This window comes from Geotrypetes seraphini, chromosome 2 (genome assembly GCF_902459505.1).
Source record: "Geotrypetes seraphini chromosome 2, aGeoSer1.1, whole genome shotgun sequence".
Taxonomy (NCBI): Eukaryota; Metazoa; Chordata; class Amphibia; order Gymnophiona; family Dermophiidae; genus Geotrypetes; species Geotrypetes seraphini.
Genome location: NC_047085.1, coordinates 196,752,339 through 196,762,857, shown reverse-complemented (window position 1 = coordinate 196,762,857; position 10,519 = coordinate 196,752,339). Strand labels below are relative to the sequence as shown.

General features: G+C 43.8%; 1 protein-coding gene across 1 annotated transcript in view; it reads left to right on the top strand.

The window, feature by feature from the left end:
• Window positions 1–594: 594 nt before the first annotated feature.
• The window catches only part of NOL7 (nucleolar protein 7), a 33,691-nt gene continuing 23,766 nt past the window's right edge, over window positions 595–10,519 (top strand). The window contains exons 1-4 of the mRNA XM_033934629.1: window positions 595–911; window positions 6,314–6,374; window positions 9,196–9,254; window positions 9,935–9,966. Of these exons, the coding sequence (XP_033790520.1) occupies window positions 766–911; window positions 6,314–6,374; window positions 9,196–9,254; window positions 9,935–9,966 (298 nt within the window). The 5' untranslated portion in view covers window positions 595–765. The remainder of the gene's footprint in view (window positions 912–6,313; window positions 6,375–9,195; window positions 9,255–9,934; window positions 9,967–10,519) is intronic.

The window sequence follows — 10,519 nt, the reverse complement described above, 5'->3', positions numbered from 1 at the left end:
GGGGGGGGGTGTCAAAAAATGATGGGCCCCGGGTATCACATATGCTAGGTACTTCACTGATTGTGTGTATATGAAAAATGGACGGAAGAAATTACGTTACAATTAATAGTACTATTATTATGGGGGTGGGGGTCAGGGGCGGGGGTACTCGGTTGATATTTGTTAGGCTTAGGGGGTAATTACCTTGAGAAGTTTAGAAAGACTAGTTTAGGGCATAGAAATGTCTTGCAATTACAGAGTTAAAGTCAGTTAAGTGAAAGGTATGGCGCCTGTGCAAGCCTAAGCCTGCTTGAACTCAATCCAAAAATTTACAGGCTCTTGCTGCTATTTCGTGGAAGACCGATTTCAAACTTCGGCTCTGGATTCTACAGGACGGGAGTTCTTTCCCCGGGGATTTCCAAGGATTGGCTCGAGCCCTTCTTCCAGGCAGCTCCCGGACAACCCCGACACGGGGAAGTCAGTGACGTCGACGCCACCATAAAGTATTCAACCTCTCTGAATAGGGCGAGAGGCAAAGCATATATTCCAACAAACCACATAAAACCCCAATTTTCAGCGGTAGTCCGTCATCTCTCCTTCATTCCCAAACCCCCTGCGACCCTCCCCACTCTTTTCCCCATCTCTGACGTCCCCCCCCCCTTTCTTACGCCTTGGTCGCGTCCCACACTACCGGAAGCAAGGAGTCGAGTCGCCGCAGAGGGGGGCGGGACGCCGGAGCAGGAAAGGGTGAAGGCAGAGGGTGAAGGTGAGAGGTCAAGCATTGGTATGGCGGCGCGGAAACGAGCTGCGGAGAAAAAGGAGCGGCGAGCCGGCGAAAGCGGAGATGAAGAGGCCCCCGAGGAGCTCAGCTTTCGAAAAGCCAAGGCAGAGGCGGTGGAGAAGAGAAGGTTGGCGGCGGAATCCGCGCAGAGGTAACGGAGAGAAGCTGCGAACTGCAGTCTTCGCAGACGCGTTCTTCCATAGTTCACTTTAGTGCCTTTTGCGTTGCTCTGCTGTTGGGGATAGCTCCGCCCACGGGTCCGGGGCTCACACTTTCGTCACCCTGACCTTTTTTTTTTGTCGCTGTTGATCGTGGGGAGCTACAGGTCTACTAAGTGCAGTAATAATGTGACCTGAAAATAGAATTTCCTTTACTTAATGGTACTAGCAGATTGATCATTCCTTGTTTTACCACTTTGCATGAGGGACATGTAAGAACAGCGGCAAGAGACCCTGGGGAACTGGGTTCAATTTCCAGTGCAACTCCTTGCGACAGTGGGCAAGACAATTAACCCTCCATTGCCCAGACACAAAATAAGTACCGAAAATTTCCAGTGCAATCAGTGTTGCCAGATGGCAAAAAAATTTCTAGCCCAACTTGTGTCGGAGTAGCCCAAACAATTGCCTTTGGAAACGCCTCTTAATGTATCAAACAGATACATCATACAAATACAAACAATTTATACACTGCACATATCCCAAATAGTCCATAATGATGTACTCAAAAGACCAAAATTCAAATACAAAACATTCAGGAAAAACACAATAAAAACAAGCACTTAAAGTAAGTCATTCCCAAAAGTAAAAGCTTTTCAAACTTCTGGACATAACAGGCCATCCTATATAGAATCGTCTCTGTCCTCAGGGACAGACGCCTAAGCCTGCCTAACCACGATTCTCTAACAGGCACGGGTTAGAGAATCTGGTTGCTGCAGAGCTGATCATAGCAAGGGAATCTCCCTGTCCGTATCTCCCCCCCCCAAAAAAAAAACAACTAGCAGGAGGGTAACCCAACCGGAACCCCAAAAGCCCCCCCCCCCCCCCGAATGTCTGCGGCAGGAGTGTCCCTCCTGCCACCACTTCCCCCCTCCACCCCCCGGAGACATCCCCTGACGGGAAGGGATGCCCAGTCCATTCACTTAGGTCCCAGATTCCCTTTTCTGCTTTTCTTTGTTTTTTATTAACTGTCTTCCATGATCACCTTTTTTACATTTTTTCCCCTCCCGTCTCTATCCTGAGCTGCTTCTCTTCTGTGTTCCTCTCTATTCTCCTTCTCCCATCATCCCTCTGTCAGAATCACCCCTTTTCAAACTGATTTCACTGGCAACCTGCTACCGGTTCTGCAGCTTTTCCTCCAGCCCATGCTGCAGCTGGTAAATACATTACACACTCAGGACTGAAACTCTGAAACCTGTTGAAAGAATTAGGTGGCAATACCAGAGTGAAGCTTGGCTGTTCCCGCTGGACTGGTCTTGAGATTTGTGAATTTTCATTGGTTCAGCTGGGGCACAATGGACCAATCACAAACGACCTCAGAGTTCCTAAAATCTTTTGTGATTGGCCCGTTGTGCTACAGCAGAACCAATGAAATAAAAACTCCCGTTACCTGCCCAAAATAGCAAGTTACAGAAAAAAAAGCTCAAAAAAATTGCCTCCCACCCAAGTCCTTTATTTCCCGACATCGGGCTTAAAAACTAGCCCAATTGGGTGGGAAAACTGCCCAACTGACAACACTGAGTGCAATAAAAATGGTATGCTGAACTGTAGGGTTATCTGTGCATAGTTGCATTCTGCTGAAGATGCCAATTACAGCTTTTCATCTCCTCCTTTTTCTTCACAATCTCTGCTGCTCCTCCTTTTTCTCCACAGTATCTGCTTCTCCCTTCAGGGTCATGAAAGTGTCCTCCTGATCTGCTTTCTTCCTTTATTTTTTGCAGTGTTTTGTGTGATCTTTTTTGGTTGTGTTTTTTATGCGGCTCCAGGACCAGCTGTGCTTGTTTGGAGAAAAGTAGAGACTGCAGCTGGTAGGTGCATCCTTCAGGAACCTGTTCAGCCAGCCTATTGGATATTTGTGGAGCTCGGGGTTCCAGGCTCTCAGCATTTGCTCGCTTCCTTGACTTGGTCAGAAGCTTGAGTGCAAGATGTCAGTTATCAATAGTGTCCTTCAGGGTGCTCACATTGTGACTGCGGTTTTGCGCCCCCCTCCCTTTCTCAGTTTGATAGTCGTTGTGGCCTGGAGGTGTGGACTTTCAGTCTGACTGAGGTCTGTCTGGCAGCCTGAAGATTTCAGCGTGATAGCCGACTGGTGGATTGAGGCAGAAATTCCCTCCAGATCCAGCTAACTCTCTCAAAGAACCGAAACAGGCTGCAGCACCTTTTCCCCTGCACATGGTCTGTGAGTACAGACTGTGACAACCTATGGGGAAAATCGGTGGGGGGGAGGGTGTTCTGAAAAACTGTTTTGCCTGTTTCTAAAGCTAAAACTTTATTTCCCCACACTAAAATCCTATTTTTTGTGTGTTTAGGTCAACCCTGAAGCATTTTAAAGACATTTTTTGGTGCCAAAATGCTGCCATGGGAGGCCATCGTGGAATTATTATTTTTTTTTCTAAGTTCTCAAAAAAACGTATCTTGCCTCAAAATTTATAGGGATGGTGTCCTCAGACCCTAATGCCTCTACTCCTCTGCCCTCCAACCCAGCATGCTGATTAACCATTCCCCTTAACTGTATCCATGACATCCTGTTTGTCTTGGTTGTTTAGATTGTAAGCTCTTTCAAGCAGGGACCATTTTCTTCTTCTTTGTTACTCTGTGCAGCGCTGTGTGCGTCTGATAGTGCCATAGAAATAATAGTAGTAGTAATATGCCTTATTTGTGCTGGATGGGCGTCTGACCAGCACCCATGTGCCACGTGGCACTGGAAGGAGGGGCGGAAGCTTCGAGCTTAGCCCTTCCACAGGCCTCCAGGGTTGGAGAAAGTTAGGTGGGCCTGTCAGGGAGGACGAAATACCTTCTGGGACCTTGGAACAGTGGCTTTGCGCACCCCCAAAAAAGGTGTCTGCTTCATCCTAAAGGACAAGGAGACTTGCCCTCTCAGGCCTTTACCCCAGAGTTTATTAAACTACTCTGGCAGGCTTATGCATAAGGCAGAAATCTGCCGGTCAAGAATAGCGCATAGACCTCGTCAGAGTCTGAGCGCTTACTCCCTAAATGCAGGGGCTATTTTGGACTATGATGGTCCTTCAGACAGGGTCTCGGAGAACAAGGAATTGGATCTGATCATTTTACTGTCCCAAAGTGAGGCTTCTCTGGTGGGCGACATGACCTCCTATGTAGAAGACCAAGATTTATTGGCTATATATCAAGGAGAAGAACCCTCTGTCCGCCGAATATTTAAGTCCTTGGTTTTAATGGGGATCATTAGAGTCCATCTGAGAACTGAAAATAGACCTTCAGCAAACCCATCTTCTCAGTGTTCTCTTCTGAGTGGGGTCAGGGCTCAGCCCATTTTCTTCCTGTGGTATCAAGACATGAGGGTCTTATCACTGAGCATTGGGAGAATCCTGAAGGATCCCTGAAGGTGGCTAAAACCATGGCTAAACTATCCAGTGGATCAGGAATTCCAGCAAATGTTTGCTATGCCAAAAGTGAACACCCTGGTAGCCCAGGTGACCAAACGCACTTCCCTACCTAGTGAGGGAGGAGTGGTTTTAAAATATCTGCAGGACTGCAAAGTGGATATGATCCTCCAAAGGCAGTTTGAAGCTTTGGCTTAAAGCTTCAGCTGCTTCTTTCTCTCTCTCTTTCTCCCTAAATTCCGCTGCCAGAGTTGCTATGCTCACATCACCCCTCTCCTTAAGTCACTTCATTGGCTCCGCATACAGTTAAAACTTCTTTTATTGATTTATAAATGCATTCATTCTGCAGTTCCTCAATAGCTCTCCCCTCTTACTTCTCCTTTGCTGCACCATACACCTGGAACAGACTACCTGAGTCAGTACGTCAAGCTCCGTCCCTGGCTAAAATCCAGGCTAAAACTCCTTTTTTTTTTTCACGGTTGCTTTTAACTCTTACTCGCTTATAAAGTACCCCTGGCTGAGAAACTCTCTAACCCCCCCTACTTGTCCTGTTTGTCTGTTTGATTAGATTGTAAGCTGTACTGAGCAGGGAATGTTGAATGTTTTAATGTATAACGCTGTGCACATCTAGCAGTGCTATAGAAATAAGTAGTAAAAGTGTTTTCAGTAGGGCTGCCAGTTAATCAAAGTTAACTCTGCAATTTAATGCATTAATCTCTTCCCACTCCCAGCCCCTTTCCTTGGCATGATCCATCATCTTTTCCCCTCCACAACCACCACCCGCAATTCAACATCACCAGCTCCCTGCACTGGTCCATCTTAAACATGGTCATCTTCTGCTTCATGTTTCAAGTTATTTAAAATTTCTTATACCGCCTAATCAAACCTAGGCGGTGTACAAAATCATTAAAAACATTTGTTAGCTAAAATTATATTTTTAAAAGACAAAACATCACCAGGAATAATAACGTCTTTCAGAGACGTATAAAAACATTAACAATCGGGAACAAAAGGGAAAGAAGGACTGGAACTACAATAAGCAAGGAGAAAGAAAACATGTAAGGGAAAAAAAACGATAGGGAGGGGTGCTGATGGTAAAATGCTTCTAGGTTCTAGGTCATCCTTAAAAGGACAGTTAGGTTTCAAAAGCATCAAGAAAGAGAAATGTCTTTAACTTCATCTTAAAGTCTATAAGAGTTGATATTTCACGTAGGTAATTCGGGATACTGTTCTAGCCTCGCTAACAGAAAAAATTGAAGACCTCATTGTATTTATGTTTCAGTAATGGGCTAGAGAGAAGGTTTTGAGCTGTAGATCTTAGAGTCCTTGTTGAATTATAAGGGATAAGAAGGTTATTAATGAATTCATGGCAGTGGCAGCAGCATTGCATGTATGGCGGCAGCAGCATTGCACGTTTGCTGCCTGTAACCTGGTCTGATACTTTCCCTTTGACTGGTCCTGCCCATGCACAAACTGGAAGTGATATCTGAGGAGGTGGGACGAGCCAGAGGGAAAGATTTGGAGTAAATGTGCACCCCTGCCACTTTGGGAACCAACAGAAGACAACCTTTAAGGTAGAGTAGCAGATGCCAAACTGTGGGTAGAAAGAGGGAAATCAGCTGTAGACCTGCAAGCAGAACTGGGCGAGCCACTAGTAGAATCTTTGACCATGGTGGTGATCTGGGGTAGGAGGAAGGAAGATTCAGTCCTTTATGGAAGGGAAAGGGGGATGGGATTTTATATACCACCTTTCTGTAGCTACAGTCAGAGTGGTTTACATATTATGTAGAGATACTTAGTTTGTATCTGAGACAAAGGAAGATTAAGTGACTTACCCAAAGTCAGAAGGAACTGCAGTGGGGAAATAAAATACCTTTTACATGTGCAATTAATCACGATTAAAAATTTTAACTGAAAGTGCATATCTAGTTTTCAGTAATCTGTAATATAACCGTGATGTTTATGTTTTTTTAAAGGGAGAAAGCTTTGCTGAAAGAAAAGAGACGGCGTCGAGAGGAACTTTTCAAAGAACAAAAGGTAGTGGCAGAAACTTTACTGGAAGAAAACCCAAACATTTCTAGGGAAAATAATCATTTGGAAAGGAGTGGAAAGTTGTATTAATCTATTGTGCAACCCCCACCTTGAGTATTGTGTGATATAGAGGGTCGTTTTCAATATGATGTCTAAATCCGATTTTGGATGTTTTACGGAACACGTCTAGACATCCAGTAATGAACATATCAATTTTCAAAACGGGAAAATGTCTTATTTTTTTGGTTCAAAAATACCCTTATTTTCTTTTTTTTTTTTAAATTGAAATTTATATGGTCTTTACAGAAAAAGATCCAGAAAAGAAAAATAAAATAAGAGTACAAAATTCAAATTCACAGGTCAAATTCTACTAGTTCACCTCACGAGAACATCCCCTACCATATCCAATTCAATACAATGATATTCAATATATAAAGAAATACAAGCAAAATATAATTTTACAATTGAACTTTTTCTCTCTCCTCAATATGGAAAGATCTAAATTAAATAACTAAATTTATTTCATAGGTAATTCTCCTTTAGCTGATTTCCCAGCCAGGAAAGACTCTTAACTGAATAGGATCATGGAACACAGGGCTCTATTTGGGAAATGGCACCTGCTGCAGTAGACGCCTGCAAAACGGGCACCTACTGCATGTAAATTACTGGTAGTTGCTGTGTCTAGAAGTTTCTTCTATAGATGCCTTAAATGTAGGCCAACATTTTACAGGCTAACATTTAAGGCATCTGACTCGGGCATCTGTAGGTGTGCCTAGGTGCTTCTCATAGGCACAAGGCCACTTCTTACGTAAACCTTGGGCATCTGTACATGTGCCTAGACATCTCCGTATACTTGCAAAGAGTGCCTATATTGTAGGCGTCCTTCACCCCATCAATTTTTTATTTTATTTTTTTAAACGTGCATTCCTATTGGTCTGTTAGACCAGTGTTTCTCAATACGCGGTACACGTACCCTTAGGGGTATATGAGCTGCTTGCCGCCAAGGATATTGCCTGCCCTCCATCGAAGCTGCTGCCAGGGATCCCATCTTTCCGCCTGCCCACCTCCAACAAAGCCGATCCAGAGGGCTTCACTCCAATGTCAGAGCTGACATCAGAGGAAAGCCTTCCAGGTCAGGGGGGGAGGGGGTATCCCAGTTACTTCCTTCTGCCTTCAGCAGCTCTCGTTGCAGGGACGCACAGGCTGTGGTTCACACACTGCACGTAGCTGACCTGGAAACTTTCTCGTTGATGTCAGAGGGAAGGCTTGTGGGTCAGCCACGTACAGCATGTGAATTACTGTCTGTGCATCCCTGCAACAAGAGCTGCTGAAGGCAGAAGGAGTGAGTGCAGCTCGAGCAAGTAAGGGAGACAGGGGATATGATCTGGGAGAAAGGAGAGAGGAGGAAAAAGCGTGTTGGGACATGGGAGGAGCACAATTTTAGGACAGAAGGAAGGGAGGGGGCATGAAAATGACACGGGAGGTAGGAAGGGGGCACTAACTTAGGACATAGGAGGGAGGGAATAGAAAGGGAGAATTGTTGGGCATGAGTGTGTGAGTGAGAGGCAAACAGATGGTGCACATGGGGAAAGGAAGAAAGGAAAATTAGGCATAGAGGGAGAGTGGAGTGAGGTAGAGATGCATGGGGAAAAGAAGGATGAGAGGGAGAAATGTTTGAAATAGTGGTGCAGTGGGAACAGAGGGGCAGAGTGAAGGAGATACAAGGGGGAGAAATGTTGAACATAGTGATGTAGGGAGAGATGTCCAAAGCAAACAAAAACTGTGGAGACGGATATAGAAATCACAAAAATATATATCCACGACTTGGAAAAGGGGACCCAACACGGTCCATGTTTCGACCTAAGTGTCTTCCTCAGGAGTCCTAAGGGTATAAAAGTGTATGTTTGAGCATATGTAAAGATTGAATGTGAATATTCTATAGGGTGAAGGTGACCAATGTTATAGAAGGTGTTATAGAGTGAAGGTGACCTATGGTGATGAGACATTAAGGCTCAAGATTAAGTAATGTGTTTATAGTGAATGGGTGTAGTCCTTTGTATAAGTGAGAACCAAAATGGAGTACACATGGGTACAACAATGGTGATATATTGTGCAGTGCTTTGAGAAATTTTCTTTAAAAGAGAACGTGGGATAGGTACATGGGATCTCTTAGAGGAAGAGATAATGGTTGCTGCAGATGGGCAGACTGGATGGGCCATTTGGCCTTTATCTGCCATGTTTCTATGTTTATTGCAGAAAAATGTTCAAATCATAAGCCTGTTCTAGTCCTGCCCAAACCACGCCTCCAACATGTCCCTTTGAGATTTAGACTCACTGCTGATGAACAGCATAGAAAACCATCTAAAAAATGGCTTTTGAAAATAGCAATTTGGAACTTTTGGCAAGAAAAATGTCCATCTGACCCTTTATGCCACTTTTTGGATTTGTTATATATTAAATATATATATATATATATATTAATGAGTCTCATTGTGAGCCTAGAAGAGATACAGAGAATGATAAAGGGAAGAGAGAAAAGAACTAAAGGACTTTGGGCTCTTCAGCTTTGGACGTGATACCTGAAGGGGATATGATAGAAGTTTTAACATGAGTAGGGTGGAATGTGTAAAAAGGGCACTGTTAATTAATCATTTCAGATAGTATGAAGACTAGGGGACAGTATGTTTTCACTCAATGCACAATTAGGTTATAGGATTTGTTTCTGTAATATGTGAGCAAAACATCTAATGTAGCTGGGTATAAAGGAAGGTGAAGAACTACCAATATCTTGAATGTATTTATTTCATTTCCACATTTCTTTCCCTAGAAAAGAAAGTTATTACCAAATACTGTTCTAGAAGAGATCACCTCCACATGCCGTCCTAGGTAAATATAAAGCGAAAAGCAAAAAGACTAATATGTACAAGACGCAGGCAGGCTATGTTTATTGTATCAAATATTTAATGCAGTTAATGATAGCACTTTATTACAAATCAAGAGACCCGTCACGGTCCGTGTTTCGGAGAACATGCCTTCTTCAGGGGTCTTCTTGTTGTGATTGTCCTCCAAGAAACTGTACAAAAGTCAGCAGAGTAGTAGCTCTTCTCTCTGGAGTTACTCTATGGGTGCGTGCTTAGTTGTGGTTATCTATCAGAGCACATGGAACACATTTTGAATTGTGAATTTTAAAGGGCATGCTGTTTTCTTGCCTCATGCTTAATCCTAAGAAAGCTCAAGTGCTAACCAGGGTTTCTTGGGGATTACTGGATACAGCAGGAAGGGACACCTTGTACACTCCTGTGAGCAGACTTGGGTGCCGCAGATGGTGAGATGTTGGATCTGAGCTCCTTTCAGTATTCTGGTAAAATGCTGACATTGACAGTCCGGATTTCCTACTGTGTAGTTGGACTAAGAGAACCTCTGCCCCCTTCTCTGGTGTACATGCTCCTTTATCGGAGGCATTCACGTAAGGCAGAATAGGTTTGTATAGTTGAATTGCTTCCAGAGGGTGTACTTTGTTCAAATCATAAGGCTTGTTGTGTGCTAAACAAAAGTTTTTCTTTTAGGGCAGATGAGGAATGTACCATACAAGAGCAAGGTAAAGTACAGATTTAATTGTTTAAACTCCCTTCTCCTTTACTCTGCAGCCTGTGGTATAAATGAGGTGTTTACTTTCATGACTTTTCTTCTTCTGAAGCTCCATCTATATATACACCCATGCATACTTTTGTTTATTTAAAATTTTTATGATTTCATTTGGCCAGCAAAAATTATTCTTCCTAATGCCAAAGCCTCAAACTTCCATTTGAGGACTAAGTCCACTCTCTGATCCTGTGAATCCTTCAGGACTACACCTTCACTAGACAGAGAAGTTCTTTTAGTAACTTGAGCCACCAGAAAATCCAGCTTAGTTGGAGTAAATTAACTTCTGGAAATCAGAAGCCATGGGATATAATTTCATCATTGCCCTGGCCCCTGTCAGAGGACCCTTGGGCATCTCCCAATTCTCTGTTATCATCCTGGTAATCTCTAGGTGTGAAGGGAAGCACGTGGACTGTGACTTGGTACTGCTTAACAGCGAGAGCTGGTCAGTAGAAACCTATGGGGACTCTAAATCTAACTCCCGCAACAAGACTGTAATAACCTTGGTT